The 20,483-nt window shown below is 41.9% G+C and overlaps 1 protein-coding gene across 5 annotated transcripts in view; it reads right to left on the bottom strand.

Moving 5' to 3' along the window:
- LOC117268322 (voltage-gated potassium channel KCNC1-like) overlaps positions 1–20,196 on the bottom strand; it is a 164,517-nt gene extending 144,321 nt beyond the window's left edge. For 4 of the 5 annotated variants that reach the window (XM_033644686.2, XM_078161439.1, XM_033644685.2 and 1 more), the window contains exon 1: positions 19,524–20,193. In XM_033644686.2, coding sequence (XP_033500577.1) covers positions 19,524–20,066 — 543 coding nt within the window. In that variant the 5' untranslated portion in view covers positions 20,067–20,193. Of the gene's footprint in view, positions 1–19,523 lie in introns of all 5 variants that reach the window. The other variant, XM_033644684.2, reaches the window with a different exon arrangement.
- Between the last annotated feature and the right edge of the window lie 287 nt (positions 20,197–20,483).

A 20,483-nucleotide genomic window follows, 5' to 3' on the forward strand; every position in this document is an offset into this window, starting at 1 on the left:
TATAGTTTGAACTATAATGGTAAGAGTTTAGAGTCCATTTTAATATTTTTTATTTTTTTTTTTTTACATTATTATGAAATTAATGACAGGATTGATTGTCAGCCCTCTTACAATAACAGGGCTGACAAGGGTAACGGATGACACACATTCCACTGCCTACACTGCGCATCTTTGTCTACACAATACTATAGTCTTACCTCTGAAGTTACAGAGTATTGTTTTGCACTTGATTGGTATTGTTGTATTAGTGAAGCACATTACATTTCTAAGAGGTCAAATGTTTTTTTTTTTGTCATTGCAGTTCCATGCATGCATTATTGACAAGTGTTTTGGTATTCATTTGTTATTGGGACAGATTATTTTTAGATTGGTAACATATTAAAGCACATTGAAACCTGTTGTAAGTGTTTATGGCCTCTAGTTTCGCAGACCGGGCAAGGCGGAGGCGGAGGCGCAGCGCACCTGCGCTTCACCAACTTGGTGTGGCCAGGTGGATTTTGCAAGTTTGGCGCACCGTGCGTGCTGGCGCAGCTACTCCTCTTTCCCACCTCCATCCCTCCTACCTGCGCATGTCGGAAAGAGGGAGGAGAGAAGGCGTGGAGTGGGTTTTACACACATCACACCAATCAAATGAGCCCCTCTCCTCGCCCTTAAATGCGGCGCGCAAAGGCGTAATGAGAGTTTACTCAATTTGCCATGGCAGAAGAGAGCAGCAGCATCAGACAGCCAAACTTCTCCCAGGAGGAAACTGATGTCTCGGCCTGGGAGGTCCAAGCTCGCAGTGTCCGAATATACGGAACTGCGAGCAGACCTCCACGGGCTGATGATGCAAAGGTAGCCTGGGAGGAGGTCGCCACAATTGTAAATCAATGTTGCATTTCTCTCGTGTGTGTGCATGCTCTCTCTTTCTCTCTCGCAGTCTCACTCTGTTTCTTTTCTTTTGAGTTTTCTAAGATGACAGATGCTGAATATATACTCCCTATCTGATGCTGTGGCTGTTTGTGGTTGGCTGAGAGGGATGTGAACACATTAGTTTGCAGCTGTGTTAATCAAATCAAGTTGGGTTTCCATTACGCGTGCCAAACGTGCCAAACGGTGCCAAACCCCTTTGATCTGACATCAGATGTGACAGGATAGTCGATATAGAGATACATTTATGTGCTGATTGCAGATAGTTGCATTGAATAGTGATTTTTGTGGGTATTTATTGGATCGTTAATGTGCCTGACATTCTCGAAACCTGCCTGTGAGGTTTTGGTGACGTGTGCACACTGTCCGTTGGTCAGCCAAACTTCCACTACACCGGCTATGCTCCGCCTGCGCTGACAGTAGACGTGGCTTCAGCTGGCGAGCTTTTAGTGCACCTTCAGCGAAGCCTTTTGGCACGAAACTGTCACTGCGCCAAGCTGGATCTGTCGACACCTCCCCCTGCTGCGCTGCCACACCCATCTCAGCACACCTCAGTCTGCCAAGCTATCAAACTAAGCGCACCTCGGGTTGCGCTGCTCGAAACTAGCTTTGTGTGGGGTTCGCCACCCTGCGCCACCCTGTGCCGGGCCAGGAAACTAAAGCCCATTAATTCGGGAGGATTTAACAGAATTTCATTCATTTAACATAGTAATCAATAGTGAAAAGGTTTTTGTAGCAGTTAAACATGACTTAGAACAGCCAGACCATACAAACATATCAAAGGCCTCATTTTCACAGGAAAAGAAGTAACCAGTTTCATCATAGTATGGCTATTAGCTGAATAATACTCACATGATGACCTTTAAAATGTTTCAATTTTATAAGACAAACCTTTAAAGACAGCAAAACTAGTGTAAACACTGATCTATGTCATCCCTGTTACTCACATGTCAAATCCTGTTCTTCTGGGAAGTTAACAGGGTTGACAATATCAGGGTTGATCATTTCAAGCTAATTTGCCTATTGCTAGTTAAAACAAAAGCTAGCTAAATGCTAGGCCCTGGTCAAACCTTAATAAAACATCAAAAATAGTATATCAGAGATGAGAGAAACTTACTTGTCAATAAGCTGTAAGTTTCCAAGTTAAGAGATGATGCAACTTCCTGTAAATCATGTCAAATCTGGCATGTACTATTATTTTGCAAAGGTTTTTAGGGTTAGGGTAACACCCTGATGAAGACGGTCTAGTCGAAATGTTGGTACTTGAATAAAAGAAAATATTTTTCCATCGAGTCTTAGAGTGTGCGCCCGACATCTTTTTTCAAATTTGTATTTTTTCGTCAATGGTCAGCACCTCTCCAACCCTGGTGTGCGCTCCTCCTCTCTCTTCACCTTTTAGGGTAACAGGGTTGACATGAAATCAGGGGATACAAACATTTTTTAAAATAATATATATTTTTACCAAAGTCACTGTTTAACAATATGTAAATGTGAACATTTTAACATTTTGCCAACATTTTACAAATTAAAAGTCCTTCTGGGGCGTCGGTGGCTTAATGAATAAAGCAGGCACCCCATGTACAAGGCTGTTGCCGCAGCGGCCCAGGTTCGAACCCAGCCTGTGGCCCCAACAAAATTAAACAACAAAATTAAATCTACAAATCAACAAAATTAAATTTACCTGGACCTTTAAGCTCTGTAATTTCTCTTCTAATCATCACGCTGTAACCTGTGACAGGCTTTAATGCTACCATAACTAGTGAACATTCACAGATATGTAGTTGTTTTTTTTTTTGTTGTTGCAAGCAGCACGTTCTTTACTTTATCAAAAGTTTATGACAAAATCACTTGACAGGACAAGACAGGGCTCCAGACTAAATTTTTTTAGTGGGAGCACTGTAGCCCCTAACTGAAAAATCTTAGGAGCACAAGCAGAACATTTAGGGGCTGATTTACATGATAATTCATGTAAAATGGAGGTTGAACCATGAACATAAATTTCAGAAAAGCTGTAAAGCATTTTAATAAATGAATCTATCATAATTAAAACAATTGGAGACCGAGAACAAACTGAAATCGGAGTTTGGATTCATTTGCATTCAGCCTGTTCACCACAATTGCAGATCCGCGGACTTTGAGGGCGCAGTCCCGGGAAGTCTGGGAGTGCCACAATTCAACCAGTGCCACAATTCAACCAGTCTGCAAGGGGCCTCAAGTGGATTTTCTACAGACTTCCAGTGAGTCTGCTTGGGGTGCAGACTTCAGCAGACTTCACTGATTTAGTAACCCACAATTCATTGCAATACAGACGTGATGTTGTGGGTTTTTGAACTGCCGAAAAAAATGAATGTGTGTGTAAAATACAAATTGATAGTTAGGTCTATTAAAATGTTATTTGAATCATGTGGGCCAGAAATAATATTTAACCACATCATGATACAGAAATATGTATAAGTATAGGCTGTAGAGGGACTGAAAATACATTTTATTATTGCAGTCTATCAGACTGCTCAGTGAAACAGGCTAAAAATAAATTGGCCAAACAACAAAAGAAGGTTTTCTTATGTCAGTAATACTGAATTTATTGAGTAATAGTCCTGTCCTTATTCACAAACATTTCTGTTTTTGAATGCTGTGGCCTGTTATATAGGGATGTATTAATACATTTTTGTTTAGTCACAAAAAAGGCTATACATGGGATTTATATCTTGTTATCTGTAGGAACAGATGAGTAAGCACTGTTCATCAGCTTATATGACATACATGTGAAAATGACAGCAGCTATAGTTGAACGTTTCCACAGCAACGAGTAAAACAGTCTCAAGGACTGCCTATTAGCCACTTGCAATCTCTGCCCTCAGACGTGATAACAATAAATATGTCGCAATAAGTACAACTGCTCTCGTCCACTTTCCAGGGGAGGCGCAGTTCATCTCGAACGAGCCTACTGATGAGTGTAGATTATGTGATCCTCGCAGTTAACATCACTCACTGTCTGACTTTTCTCCTCTCATACACATTAGCCTACACTGGAAGACTTGCTCACTCTTTCACAACATAAAAAAAAAAAAAAAAATACTTGCTCTGACTCCAAAAATGGTTGCAAAATACATGAGAAGAGAGGCAGACGCGCTGTGCTGCTGCCAGAGGAGCCGCTGAATGAGTTCCCACTGAGGGGTAAGTTGCTAAAAGAGTCTGAGAAGTCCAGTTCATTCAACATTCAGGACGCCACAGTTTATTCCATACTACTAAAGCTGCTACTTTTTTAGAACCACCGCGGAGTAAGTAATAATTTCGCTTTCAGCCATATGTTGTTGTTGCTGTGGGTAGCAGCATGGTGTCAAAATGTCAACAAGTCAAAACACTGAGAGTAACACAATATATATTTTTCATATCATATTAAAAATGTTACTATATGATATATATATATTTCAACAATGCTTTGGTTAACGTGTGGTGAGGTTAGCACAAAAAACACTTGTTTATGGTTGGGAAAGGATTATGTTTTGGCAATCACCTTTCTTGCCACTAATCTGGAAGAAAAAGCACCAATGTCTTCGAAAAATCAAACTGTTTTTGTGGCATTATCCCAGCAGGAAACGCAGTGATGTGTCTGTAAAAATAACAACTACTTTTCCTGCCATTATCACAATAGGAAAATTGTCTCAGTTAAAGGGAAATTTCGGTTTATTTCAACCTGTCTCCTATCGTCCTAAATTTGTTTCAAGAGACTAGTGACATAAAAATAATACTTAGCATGTTAGCCGTTAGCCTAGATACAGCCGGGGCGCATAGTAGCGTCAGACCTGTTAAAACGTAAGTGAAAGGGCAACCTTCAAGTGCAAAGTTAGTCCACTAAACAAGCTTTTTCTCCACAAAGACCGCCTCATATCGTTAGGATAAATGTTAGAGAACATATCAAAAATGACATGTAAACGTGTTGTCTTACCTTACCGGTTTGCTGCCATGTTTGTTGTTTACCATTTAGCTCTGCTTTCCAAAGCGCGGCCGAAATATCACGAGAACAAGCAGTGATTTCATACCATGCCTGAAATCTCATGAGAACAAGCAGCAACAGCTGGAAGGCAGAACCGGACAGTAGCCTGAAAAGTTCATTCATTTATTTTATGAAAGATTTATAAAGGAATTTGATTTTGCAGAGTTTGATGGCTGCCCTTATTTATTTGAGCCAGAATACACTGATGAAGAGCTTCGTGAAATTGAAGAACGGAGGAGGAGAGAGAGAGAGAGAGGCGCAACAGGTAGAGGACGAGAGAGGAGGAATGGCTGCTGCAAGGCTGCGTAGCTCTGGAGATTGGTGGTGTACCTGTGAATGCTGTGCCCCAGTGCCCACAGAAGAGGAATGCCTCTGTTGCAAGGAATGGGACCGGTTGCAGCCTTATTTTCAAGGTCTGGATGTGACCGAGGACGAGACACCTCCACCTGGAGTAGTATCCAGCTGGGCTTTATCTAGAGCTCGTGAGATTTCAGGCACGGTATGAGATCACTGCTTGTTCTCGCGATATTTCGGCTGTGCTTTGGAAAGCAGAGCTAGATGGTAAACAAACATGGCAGCACACCGGTAAGGTAAGACAACACGTTTACATGTCTTTTCCCAAATGTTCTCTGACATTTATCCTAACGATATGAGGTGGTCTTTGTGGAAAAAAAGCTTGTTTAGTGGACTAACTTTGCACTTGAAGTATGCCCGTTCACTTACATTTTAACAGGTCTGACGCTACTAGGTGCGCCCCGGCTGTATCTAGGCTAACGGCTAACATGCTAAGTATTATTTTTATGTCACTAGTCACTTGAAACAAAATTGGGACGATAGGAGACAGGTTGAAATAAACCGAAATTTCCCTTTAAGACCAACTGCTTTTTATGCCACTTTCCTGGAAGAAAAAAATAGCAATGATTCCATAAATTAAATGCTTTTTGTGGCACTGTCCCAGCAGGAAAGCAGCAATATCTCGCTAAAAAACTAGCACTATTCATGCCTAAAAAGCTGCTGGAAACACAGCAAAGTCTTGCTAAACCACAACTAGTTTTGTTGTTTGTTGGTCTCCATCAGTGGTCTGCAACTTGGCAAGTGTCTCGCCTCAGTGTGATGCCATTCACCATCCCCTCCACCTCCTGATGACAAAGTCAGCTCATACACTATGTCACTTTAGAAACACTAACAAAACGTATAAAACATGCAAATGTAGTATATTCGTGGTTTGCAGAAATGTAAAATGCCAACATTTTCTCCTGACAACTGGGCTGGTTTGTAAATACTGTCCTCAGTAAATTTTTGAAACTGCTTTCAGAAGGCTTTGTCGTTGCAATCTGAACAGCTCCTTGTGGTTTACTGAAGCCCTGTGTAATCTTCAGAGTGTAAACACGCAACAAAACGGTAGGGAGGTAAGGGTGTTCAAACCAAGGCAGTAAGGTAGAAGATCAGCTGCATTTCTCAACTCACTCCCTTCCTCCCTCGCTCCCTCACACACACACACACACACACACACACACACACACACACACACGACGCACAGCACGTCACAGCAGATCATTCTGCAGTAATCTGCTGCATGTGTGAGTGCTCTGTATATTTCGAGGCTAGGGGCTTACTGAGCATGTTAATTTCTATGCTCAATTAGCTGCTTTTGCACAAGTGTGTATCTGTGTTTAGCCTCTGTGTGTGTGTGTGTGTGTGTGTGTGTGTGTGTGTGCGTGCGTGCATGGGTGTGTGTGTGTGTGACTGACCCCCCACAAGGCAGGAGGACAGTGGAGATCACTCAGAGGTTAAACGCTTTATTTCTTGACATGTCATCAAAAACAGTATGATGTCCCTCTCTCCCTCTCTGCAGCCTCTTACGTTCACACTTCTTTCTCTCTCTCAGCCTCTTTCTCCTGCGATGGGCAACACACAGAGAAAGAAAGCTCTGTCGCAGCATTATCCTGAAAAGCACAGAGGGGGAAGGGGGACCCTGGTGGATATATTGCCTATAGCACTGGAGAGGGAGGGGGAGAGAGAGCAGTGCTAAAGGTTTTAAAAACAGGAGGAAAGAGGTGGAAAAATATCAGGAGAGAGAAAGATAGGAAGATTTTGAAAATGACTCAAGTGTGTGTGATTTATTATCATCATCTGGTTGTCATTGTTTTTGCTGCAGGTAGTGAGATCTCGCAGTGACGTTATCATCTAGCATTGTGCTCCATATTGAAGGTCGGAAGCACCTGCTCCATAAATAAAACTGGCCAAGTCATTGTTTTTGGGTGAATCAGTTGATAAGCGGGGCCAGTTTCCACCCACTGACCACCTGTCACCTTAGCTCTTAAAGGAATAGTTCAATATTTATGCAAATAGACCTTGCTTTGCCCTGTGTTTTTTTTTTGAAGAATAAGCTGCAGATATGTCAATCTTAGGCCTGTGTGTTATGCACAGAGCTCGAGTCAGGGAACGGTTGGCCAAGCTTAGACTGAAAGCAGGAATACACCTACTGCTGGTGTTTTGTTTTTGGCTGTGAATTACTTAATCTATGCTATTAGAATGAAAAATGCAGTTTGTGTAGCAGAAACAGTATTTTGACATTTTTCTGTTATTTTTGTAGAAAATGCTCGTTGAAAAAAATATACAGTTTAACAGGGGCAGGTGGGGTGGGGGCTGAGGAGTCAAAGGCAAGGAGCTGAATGAGAGAGGGATGAGTATAAAGAGAGAGGGCAGAGGCTAAGGGGTCAGAAGCAAGGTTCAGTGTTTTTCCATTGTATTGAACAGCATTAAAAATATATTCAAATATGTCAACACACCAGTTCAACAACAACTAAAACTGTATATCATTTGATATTTTTAATATAATGCATAATGTAAAGTAGTTACTGTGTTTCCAGTGCCTCTTTTGCCACCAAACATAGGTTTATCGATTAATCGATTACTTTGAGCATACTATTTCAACTTCACTGCTTGCTTGCTAGCACTCTTTATTGCAACACCTAGTGTTACCACTGAATAGGCAAAAGTAACATGTTACAGTAATCTATTACTTTTTAGCATAACAAAGTAATTTAACGCATTACCAACAGGATTTCAGATATCATTCGATTTACATTGTCACGTAACGTGTTACCACCCGAAATAAACTGTTTACTTCTATTAGTATCTTCTATTACTATCCCTCAAGTCTCCACCTCTGCTCGTTCTATTTTACCAATGAACATCCCCGTCAGAATTACTGACCTGCATCCTTGCCCCTGTAGTGTTTATCAAGTGATCTGTCCCAAGACTGCCCCTCACAGTCATTATGGTAGAAATGCATGCAACCTGGTGAAGATCTGCCTGACACAGATAAAGTCAGCACTTGTAAATATTAGATCTCTCTCTGGCAAGACATTTTACATCAATGATTTTATTTCTGAACGTGGTCTTAGCTTTTTATGTCTAATTGAGGCTTGGCTTACATCAACTGCTGCTTCTACTTTGTTAGAGTCCTCTCCTCCTAACTTTACCTTTCTACACTCCAGGAGACAAAATAAAAGAGGGAGTGGGATTGCTCCTATTTTCTCTGGCAGTTTTACCCTCACTCTGTTTTTTTGGAATCTTTTTAACATGTGAATACTTGACTATGGTCATCAAAGCAAAACAGCTTATACTCACTTTGACTGTCTATCACCCCCCTAAACATGAAAAGAAATTTTTATCTGAGTTTTATGATTTTTTTGTCCTTTGCTCTTACCGGTCATGATAAGATTATTTTACTTGGTGATTTTAATTTTCATGTTAACAACAACGCCAATGTAAGGGCTTTGGATTTCTTAGATCTGTTTCTAGTCTAGTGTAATCTTGTTTAGCATGTGCAGAGTGTCACACATATTAATGGAAATACATTACATACACATAGATTTAGTTATTACTAAGAATATTGATGGGGACATTTCATCCATTGACAAAGTCCCTGTTTCTGATCACTTTTGTGTTTTCTTTAACACCACTCAGTTTACATCAAAAGACTGTCCACAGACTGTTGTTGTTATCTGGTGAACACCTTTCCTTCATCCACTAGTTGCACAGTTGATGACCTTGCTGATGATTTTAATGATAAATTAAGACTCTCGTTAGATACAGTTGCTCCTCCGCAAACTAAAAACAGGCATTTAATCTGCGAACCACCTTGGAAAATGGCTGCAATTCATCATCTTAAAAGAAACTGTAGAAAAGCAGAGAGGCGATGGACGAAAACCAAACTACATGTTCACTTTGACTGTTTTAAATATCAAATTTCAATTCACAATTCATAATGTAGTCCCGAAAGTCAGACAAGCCTATTTCTCAAAGATTATTTCAGACAACCAAAATAATCCCAAGGGGCATTTCTCCACAATTCAGTCTTCTCAATCCATCACCAGCTCTTAATCTAAACAATAAACAATTAATTGAATCTAAAATGCAGTAAAAAAAATTTAAAGAGAAAATAGCTTTTATCAGAGGTTTGTTTATGGAGCAAACCACAGCACAGAGACTGACCCACCCAAAGTTGTAAACGATCTGAGAATTACTGTGGACACAAACAATGTGGCTATTCTTCTGTTGGATTTAAGTGCAGCATTTGATAATGTTGACCACTGTATTTTAATAGGCAGACTTAAAAAATGGGTTGGTCTCTCTCACACTGTTTTAGCTTGGTTTAGGCAGCCTAAGTAATCATGTATTAGAAACTCATAGCATGGTATTCCTCAAGGAAGCATTCTTGGACCAACTTTGTTTTAGTTATATATGCTTCCACTTGGAAACATTATTAGCCATCACCACATTAATTACTATTTTTAGGCTGGTGACACACAATTATACATCTGTTGCACCAAACACCCCTAATGCACTGGATGCTCTCATTGCCTGTCTCACTGACATTAATGTATGGATGGGTAAAGAAAAAGAAAAAAAAAAGCGCTAAATTAAGAAAAAAATGAAATTCTTTTAATTGGACCAAAAGCAGCAAGAGGAAAGCTGCACTCAATGTTTGGTGGCCTTAGCAAGCACATTAAAACTAATATTACTAACTTGGGATTGATTTTAGACCCCAATTTAAATTTTAATTCTCATTTGAGTGGGTCATCAAAACATCCTTTTTTCATCTTTGGAAAATTGCTCAGGTCAGACCTTTTTTAAACAAGAAAGATGCTGAATTCTCACTCATGCTATTATTGCCAGCCATTTAGACTATTGCAATTCCCTTTTCACTGGACTACCCAAAAAGTCAATAACAAAACTACAGCTAGTCCAGAACACTGCAGCCAGAGTGTAAACTAACACATGGAATATGGATCACATTACCCCACTGCTGAAGACACTACACTGGCTACCAGTATCTTTTAGAATTGATTTTAAAGTTGTTTTACTTATTTATAAAGCTTTAAATGACCTTGCCCCTCCATACATCAGAGATTTTCTATCATTTTATGTTTCAGCCAGATCACTTTGGCCTCCACTACTTTACTTTTACATGTTCCTTATGTGTCCCATTAAAGTACTGGTGAGAGCGCTTTCCATTTGTACGCCCCTAAACTGTGGAATTCACTACCTATGGACATTATAATGGGGCCTGTGTCATCCCAGTTTTGCCATGTGAAGCACTTTGGGCTGCATGTTTGTATGAAAGGTGCTATGTAAATAAAGTTGAGTTAAGTTGAGTTGAGTTTATTGTTTTCATTTTTCATTCATCCAAAATGATTCACACCACCAGTGCGCCAACAGAAAAAACATCCCCCACAGAATATTGTGTTGTCATTTCATTTATTATATGCTACCTTATAGAAGGGTGCCTTTGATCGTGTGCATTATCATGTTCAGTGTGTTTCCATACCTACATCTACACCATATCCTGTTCTACTTTTGTGTCCTAAGGCTACTTGAAAGCAGCAGGGATAAGGAGCTGGCCTCTGGTTTGTTTTTTTCCTCATCCTGGTGATTGGCACATCTGGGTGATGTTAGTATATGTTGGATGTGTTTCAGTTCACATGCCCTACAACTGCAGAGCAACGCCAGTACACAGTCCTGCCCTTATGCACAACTCTCTCCGGTTCTGCTGTGGTTGACTGGCACACCGGGAACCGGCAGAAGGGTCCTCCAGCTCCAGTGCATAATTTGCGCTAGTCATAGTGATTTACTCACACACCATTCTGTTTGTTATGCTAACCTCAATATTTGTTGATTGTGTTTCATATCATAGGCCCTCAAATATTTATCTATATCTCATAATTATCAGACTTTAATCATCCTCTACCTGCCCCCTGCTGTGTCCAAGGCTATTCATGTACTTAAAGGTCTAGACTATTTAATTGTTCTATATCATCACACTATTATTAATAAGCAGGGAAATTTAATACAATGTGGTAACCGCAGTATGTGAATGCATCAGTGGGTCAGACCTGCGCAGCACTGGATTTGAAATGAACTGTAATAAACTGGAGCTTCTGTGTATTGATTACCTGCTGTGAAACAACATGACCTTCATCCATTTAAAATCAACATTAGTTCTTCTGATGTCATTTTGGTCAAAGTAACACAAAAGTAGTGTAATAAGTAACTTAGTACTGTAGAGAGTAATACTGTAATGTAACATATTACTTTTAAATAAAAGTCACTAGTAATATGTAATTTATTACATTTTGGGAGTAACTTGCCCAAGACTGCTGTGAAATCAGCTTATGGTAGTTGTAACTCACTGGTTACTATGACACTTCATTTACTAAAGATCAACATTATACCATTAATATGTAATGTAATCCTGTCTGTTTATTTTCCAAAAATAATATAGCCTTCATTACGGATGTTAGTTTGAGTTAATTTTGCTTTCAATAGACGCCTTTCCCTTCTAGTCCAGCACTCAATTGACTCAGTGAGCCTTAGCACTGCATTTCAAAGTGCTATCCATTTAGAGGTGGTGAAATTTTCAATGTTTTATGATGTAAAAGTGGTGCCTTTTACGCTATCTTCTGTTGGCTTTGCTGAAAGACAGACGACTAGCCATGCTAACATGCGGAAACACGGTGCCTACAGTCCACCTTCCGGTCTCCACTGGTTAGCTGGCAGCTGGTGCTGGCAGTACCACACATATCCTTGGCAGAATGATTGCTGTGAAAAGAGGGTGGCCACTCGCTGGTCTCCTACAAATACTGGTGAGTATGTGGCCCAATTTCAAGCCAAAAAACCCCTTTGGTATTGTTAGCTCTATTAGCACCACTACCCAAGCTGACACTGCTAACTGTGCAAACAGTTTACAATGCTAAGGCCCTGATCAAACAGAAATCATTTTGCAGGTTGCAAAAAGCGAGGTACACCATGCTGCTTTTTCTTTCTTTTTCTTTTGGATGCCGCTTGTAAAAAAAAAAACCAAAAACGCTTGCTGTGACTTTTTATTGTTGTCAGGCAACCACTCCATCACCTCCTTACCCTACCCTTTCTGTGTGATCAATCTACCATTTATTTATTTATTTGTTTTTTATTTATTTCACAGTAGCTAGTAGCTAGTTCTTAAAATGGATAGGCAGAGGGTACTTGCTCTACCTCTGGTTGAGGGTGAGAGGCTGTCAGCAAATAGTTTGTTTCTCAGTAAAAACAATTACAAAAAGCTCTCTCCAGCTGCTAAGATGCTAAAATGCTTTCTGTCTGATTGGGGCCTAAAAGAGGTCTGCGGCTAAAAAATTTAGTCGCTTGCTCACCGGGATGACCTTTGGGGAGATGGGAGACTGGCCACCATATTTCCACAGCAAAGCTGTTGGGTCGAGACAGCCTTACTATTGGTAATCACTGAATGAGCAGCACCATAAGATAGCTCCCACCAGAAGTGGGTGGTGTGCAGCGCAGTATACTGAAGAGTAGCAAAATGAACTTATAAATCAACATGCGTAGCAGCATTCTTAGTGGGTAATCAATTAATGGTTAATCGTTAACATCTGTAGTATAGGTTATATTTTTTAAATTAGCTGAGAAATAGCCTCCAGGGAATTCCAGGTCCTCAGAAACTAGTGGCCACTTGCAGTATTGCAGCAAAAAAATCCCCTGCAGCCCAAAAAGCATTTTTCCCATAGACCACCATTATAAAAGAGATATTTGTAAAATTGTTGACAGGACATCTTAAATTGCAAACAAGGTCACTTATGCTTATCATGGATTGTTGATCCATGGAGGTTTCATATTTGTAAATGTTACCTGGAGCAGAGACAAGCAATTTAATAATCCATGATGTTGTCACGATGTAAGGTCTATGAGTGAGCCAAACAGGAATATGCGGGTGGAGCTAGTGGGAGACACGCTTCTGCACATATTCAGTGAGCTTCAGACCTTAGAAGTAAACCTGGAAGCTAGAAGATTTTTGGAGCGTATACACCAGGTGAGCAGCTACATCAGAGTGAATAGGTGCCAACTTGAGATCCAGTATTTAGGTATTATTATACATCAATAGGTACTCCCCAGCTCTGGTCTGGTCTCCACCAGGTACTGAGGGAACATCTGTCTCTTTAGCTCCTAAGTACTCCACTGTCTTTACCAGCTGTCAGCCACCAGTCTGCCTTTGATGCTGAGCAAATAGTGTACATAATTTGCAGGACCTTAAAAGTTACATTATTATAATGATGGTAAATAAAATTAACTCACAAGTGCAACCTAGCCTCTGAGAACGAGGTCAGAAGGATATTAACAGTGCCACAATTGACTGCGTATGACAGTACAGTAAATGTGTGTAAGTGTACGTGTGTGTTGGTATCTGTTTCTCCCCTTGAGGGACTGGGAATTGCCATCACCACTCGCTGTGAGAAGGAATGGCGAGAGAAAGAGAGAAGGAATGTGTGTGGGAAGGTTTTGCTTACAAAGGAACACCATTCAGCTGAGACATCCACCTGAATGAGGCGAGCTGAGACGTACGGCCTGATCGATAAACGGATATGAGCGTCCCAGCCTGCCGAGCTCAGCAGAAAAGAAAAAAAGAGGGGCAGCAGGAATGAAATCGAGGGGGTGCAGAAAGTGACCCCCATCCTGTTCTTCTTCTTCCTCTACTGCGTCTTACTCTGAATTCACCCCTCCTCCCCCTCCCCTCACCAAAAACACCTCCCACCCTGTCACTCCCCTCCCTCTTTTCGAGTCTCTCTCCCTCCTTCTCTGCAGCAGACTAGAGCGCAGTCAGCTACTACGGGGACTGCAGTGTTACGCTATAGCACAAGCAGAGAGCAAGAGAGAACGAGAGAGGAAGGGAGGGGGCAGAGGAGGGAGGGATGGGGGGGGGGGGGGGGCTGAATAGCGATAATAAGCAATCCAACACTCAGCTCTGAAATCGTGGTAATAAAGCAGCAAGAGCTGTCAGTGGTGACGGGGACAAAAGGAGGGCTATAAAGACTGTAAGGAGGAAGACAGGAGGAAAAAGAAAGATGAAAAAGAGATGGAAAACAGTGCTAAGATGTTGCATATTCTTAATGAACAAATGCATGAATTAAAGAAGTAATCTAGTTGTTCATTTTCCATAGCTTTTTTTGAGGATCCAGCATTCTACTTTGGTTGAGACATTGGCAGGGATGTGCAGCTTCACCCTTGTTGTTTTCCACTGAGCTAATCAGCTAAAACTGAGCAGACCACCTGACCTCAGCCTACCTGAGAGCTGCTGCTGCTGCTACTGCTGCTGCTGCCGCTGTTGCTGCTGCACTGGCTGCCCCCCTCCACCCCTTCTAACCTATCTTTATGTCACTGTGCTGGCACCAAAACTATTGACTGCAACATTTTCAAAGTCACCTCAGCTGTCATACCGATGCTCCTCCAATCCCCCCCAACCCCCACCCCCCCACCCCCATGACACCACCCCAGTGTTCAGTTTGTCTTTTTTTACTGTCACCCCCCATTTGGTTCTTTAATCGCTTGTTTGGCTGCCATTTAATTTTTCAATTTGTCCAGCTTTGAGCATAAGAAAGCAGCACAAGGTAAAATTCTTTAGTCAAAACATCTGTCTACAGCAAAGAGTCCTAAATGCTCTAGATTCACACTCCATTCAAGCTCAGTGTTAGACTGTCCCTTTCTCTTATTTCAGTAGAATTATTTGGTATAAACTTGTCATTCTCAAAGCTTTTTGGGTAAGGGTCCGTTGGGATTAGCTGATTTGCCTCGCAGACCTACTGGCAACTACGGCAACCCTGAGCAGCATATCTGGAACTATACATGAATAGTACATGTGCAAAGTAATGGCAATTAAGCCTGCTGCAAATATCTGAGTCAATACAGCATCACTTGTGGGGCTTCACTTTTGCTGTGCAAGACTGGAGGCATTCAGAGAGAAACATGCACTATTCCCTGCAAACTATGTTCTCCAATAACTATGAGCTGTTTTTACAACCTGATCACCAGAAAAAAAAGTGGCATTCTAAGTATCTGCAATCCACAGATTTGTTTAATTTGCATTTTGTTGCTAATACGTTGAAACATTGCATTTCTACAATGCTGTGGTTGACGTGGGGTTAGTTTTAGGCAAAAAAACTCTGGTTATGGTTGGAAAAGATCTTGATTTTTCCTCAAAGTATCTGTTTTGGGGGCACAGTCTTTGCTGTAAAACCAGCGATGACTCAGTAAAAAAACAACTGCATATCACACTACCATCCCTGCAAGAAACTCAGGGATGGTAGATGGGATGATAATAAAACACTTTTTGTGCCACTGTCTCGCTGGAAATGCAGGGATGTCTCAGTAAAAATCAACTGCTTTTCATGCCACTATCTTGACAGGAAATGCAGTGATGTCTCTGGAGAAACAACGCTTCTCACGCCATGATACCCGCTGGAAATGCAGGGATGTCTCAGTGAAAAACAACTGCTTATTGTACCACTGTCCCGCTGGAAAAGCAGCAATAGTTCACTACAAACAAAACACCTACGTTTGGCTCCTAAAAAGCCACTGTAAACACAGCGACGACTCTCTAAACCCAAACTGTTTTTGCTGTTTGTTGGTCTCAAAACGACGGCCTTAAGTAATCTGTATCTTGGCAGGCATCTCACCGAGGTGTCATGTCATCCACCATCTCCTCCACCTATCGACGACAAGCTCAGCTCATACACCATGTCACTTTAGAAACATTAATATGATATGTATGAAATGTGCAGATGTAACGTATTCCTGGTTTGCCAAAACTGGGAAACTGGGTTTGTGTTTACAGAGGTAGTTTATTAGTTCTTGGAAATGTAAAGCACTGTGGAGAGAGATATTTTTTGGTAAGAGACATTTTTAAACTCCTACAAAAGCAAACAAAATGCTGAAAGTTCAGGCAGCTTGAACTACTTGACAAACGCTGCACAGTGCCCCTTGGAACTGTAGCAGAGACATGAAAGAGCCACAAGGCAGCAAACATCTGGTGTACAGTAGCTGCGTCTACTGGAACGACTACAGCTGTATTTCAGTCACATTTTTGGTTTATCTCAAGGCTAGACAACCTTAATACCAGACAAGAATGTTGATTTTGGACAAAACCCTGTAATATGTTAAATGCCAGTTTTTTATTCTACATCCAAACATTTTAACATTCCTGCTCTCTACAATACCTGTGCATGGAAACGGTGTTAAGATCGAGGTCAGGGGAAGATCATGGTTTCAAAAAATGCCAACGCAAATAGCAGGGTTTTTTTCTGCAAACCTTGTCCCCATGCACAAAAGTCAAACATGCTACACACTTATCCACATGCTTAATTTCCATCTTGCTACATGTAGGGCACACTGCACTGAACTGTCGCACTGAAACTGAACATTAGCATTAGACATAAATGGTGAAGTGCAGAATCATCCAATTTAGACATAGTATCGCAGAATAATGTGCTGGAACATGCTTCTCCGGACTGCATGTTCTTATAATTGTATGGAATTTGGAGTATTACATTTTTAGTTTTTTTTTTTTTTTTTTTTTTTTCTAAAGTTGAAAATCTCTGCTCAGGCTACAACTTGCCTATGGAACCCCAGTGGACGAATGGTGCTTTAGACATTGTATGTTTGTGTCTGTGCGTGTAGTGTTTGTCTTCATTTGTGTGGCTCCCTCCTTAGTCACGGAGAGCAACTGAGTCAATATGCTGTCTCTGTGCATATAGCAGAGTCCACAGAAAACACCTCAGCTCACAATGATCCCGGTCAGCACTGGCCTCTGGCTCTGCCAATGGCCATGGATTTATAGAGACGATTAGGTAGCAGAAGGCAGAGGGAGACACAGGTGAGAGAATAAGCACTGACCGCACAGGTGGAGGAAAGGAATCAAAATGAGGCGGGGAAAGGGAAAACAGAGAAAAATTGAGTTACAGGTAAAAATGAGAGAAATAAAGCAAAATTAAAAAATGAAAAGAACATGACTGAGAAAAAAATGAGAAAGCAGAATCACTAACTGATCATCACTAACTGATTGGAAATATAAAAGCAGAAGGTAAATATAAATATCATAGAAATCTCCCATCAACACACAATCATTGAAGTGTGTATTTGGCCTGACATTCAAACTGGCACCACTTAAACCACTTGTTTATAGTGGTAGTTTTGGGTTAAAATTGGGGATGCAAGATATTGGATTTTTTGCTGATATCCAATATACAGATAAATAACAACTCATTTGGCTGATAACCGATACTGATATTGATACAGTATATCCTCTTTTTTCCCCACCTACTTTTAGTAATCATCAAGTCTCTTCTGTAGTGGAATTAACATCATGTTATGTATGCATACTCTTGCTGGGATGGCCCACCGGCAGAGGGAGACATGAAATAGAATGTTTTTCAATGTATGTAATATTTATTCATTGCGCAAAATAACAAAAAGCAATTGGCTGATTTTCATAGTTCCTTTTAAAGCCAATATCTGCCGATACCAATGATGTGCTGATATTATCATGCATCGCTACTTAAAATAGCCAGTTTCAGGGGCACGTTCCCCACTAGAAAAGCAGCAACATCTTGGTAAAAAAACAACAACTTTTTGTGGCACTATCCCAGCTGGAAAAACAGCATTGGGGCCCTAAAAACCAACCATGTTTGGTGAGTAGAAAGCTGCTGGAAACACAGCATTTACTCGCTAAATCTGTTGGTCTCAAACAGTGGTCTGCAGCTTGGCAGCCGTCTCACCTTGGTGACACGTTATCCCATTCACCTCCCAGTGATAATCGCCTCTTATACTACATAATTTTACAAATGCTGATATGATACGTACGAAATGTGCAAATGTAACGTATCTGTGGCTTGCAGAAACACACCACCATTTTCTTCAGGTGGCTTGACTGCCACCCTTGACCACCTGCGACAAATGCACAACTCTGCACCAACACCCACTCTCCACATGTATGTTTTAACTATTTTAGGAGAAGCCAGGCAGAGGTCAAGGGTGTACATATGCTTTAATTGATGGATTGCCACTGGACACAAACTCCAGCCTATCACATGAAAGTTGTATGCACTGCATGCCAATCCACCACTCTGACCGTTACATCTTGATCTCTTTTGCTACGTGAACAGCATAATATGTCTGGTATTTATAGGTGACTTAATTTGTCGCCGGCAGAATGAACCTTACTGCTACGTTTGTTCAAAGACAAGACCTGCACACTTAATGGTATTGCTTCATTCCTCAAAAAAACTTTCCTCATGTTGCCATCAGAATACTGCGACATGCTCTGTGTGTTGAGAGAATCATACACTCTTCTACTCTGAGCCATAAAAAATTTGTCTCTGTGCTGTAAAGCAGTGCAGAGTAGTTCATGCCAAATTCAAACCAGCTATAAAATTTGCTCTAATATGAGGAGGCTATTGATAACATTTGATTCATTAGTGCAGTGCTAAAGTTAGACTGATATGATGTCTGTTCACCAGCAAAGGAAAACACAACATGTGATATGCAAGAGAAAGAGCAGTGTGTTATAGCCCAACAGTGTTTGCTCCATCATCTACCCAAACACACACAGCCACATACTTAAACACCGGCACACCTGAACAGGTATAAATGCAATCGCCATCACATGCCAGCACACATAAGGTACAAAAACAGTAATGCATTCATGTGCATGTGCTCATGTGAGGTGGCTGCTGCTTACAAGATTTCAGTTTTGTTTCATCAAAAGGAGAGAGAGAGCAAATCAATGGAGGCACACTTTACACCAAATGTGGAGTGATAGTGGAGAGAACTGGATCCCAAGTAGGGTCAGGTCTAATTAAATCATGTTGAAAGTGTGAAGTATTTTGCTTGAGACATATTTTGGCACACACACACCGACACTGGAGAGAGAGGCATAAAGATGTAGAGAAGGAGAGAAGGGTGGACGGTTGCACACTGACAAACGGACATCAGCGGTGGCCAAATCTTCACACAGTCATATCAGTGAGAGAGAATGAAAGGAAAGAACAGCGGTGGGGTACATAAGCGGGGAAGAGGAGAGGAAAAAACACTGCAGTGAATGTGACATCCTCCAATTGTTTTAAGACAATTCGGGAATAACTTTACGCGCGACAATGCGCAGTGGCCAGAAGTGTGCCAAACGGGGATATGTGAGCGCAGAGCAGAGGAAGGGAAAGAAAGAAAGAAAAAGAAAGAAAGAAAGAAAGAAAGAAAGAAAGAAAGAACAGAACAGAACAGAACAGCTACCCACCCGGGCGTATTTGGAGGAGTAGGGGTCCTCGAACAGCGCCCACATGTTGGGCTGCCACACCTCCCACCACGTCGCCTTGCGGCCATCCTCCTGCATGCACAGCCGCTTCAGGTCGCCGTCCGCCCCGCCGGTGAGCGCCGGGTCATCCTCGGGTGCGTCCGGCTCGGGGGTTTCGAAGCTGTCCAGGGCTTCCTCAGCGTCACGGTGCTGTCGGTAGTTCATCCAGCAGCACGCCTCCACGTCCGTCTCATCGATGCCCCAGAAGGCGAGCTCCTCCTCAAAGAGCGGCCCACATACATCATTGGGGCAGTGGAGCTTGCCGGTGCGGTAATAGTTAAGGATGAAGGCGAAGGTGGCCGGGTGGCGGTCGAAGAAGAACTCGTCGGACTTTGGGTCGTAGTCGAAGTTGCTGTAGGCGTCGGGTTCGGTCAGCCAAGACAAGCGCGTCCCCGGCAAAGTCTTGAGGGTGCTCCGGTAGGTCTCGTGTCGGATCCCGCCGCAGTTGATCACGATCTTCTCGCTATCTGAGGCCGAGCAAGTCATGGTTGCGCTGGAGCATGCTTCGGTCGGTGCGCCCGACTGCTGCTGCGGCTACTGCCCTTCCCCATCAACGACCGGTCCCCGCTCTGTAGGCTACTGTTATACCGTCCCGGCAAGGAGTCACAGGGCCAACTGAAAGGAGGAGAGAGGAGAGGAAGGAGGAGTCTGTGTGTGTGTGTGTGTGTGTGTGTGTGTGTGTGTGTGTGTGTGTGTGTGTGTGTGTGTGTGTGTGTGTGTGTGTGTGAGAGAGAGAGAGAGAGAGAGAGAGAGAGAGAGAGAGAGAGAGAGAGAGAGAGAGAGAGAGTGAGTACCTGAAAGTGTGCAGGGAGAGAGAGGGAGAGAAGATGTGTGGGATGCGGATTTTATGAATCAATAGATTTCCCCGCTGAATGACTGACCGCCTGATTGACTGGCTGATTG

Source organism: Epinephelus lanceolatus, chromosome 18 (genome assembly GCF_041903045.1).
Source record: "Epinephelus lanceolatus isolate andai-2023 chromosome 18, ASM4190304v1, whole genome shotgun sequence".
Taxonomy (NCBI): Eukaryota; Metazoa; Chordata; class Actinopteri; order Perciformes; family Serranidae; genus Epinephelus; species Epinephelus lanceolatus.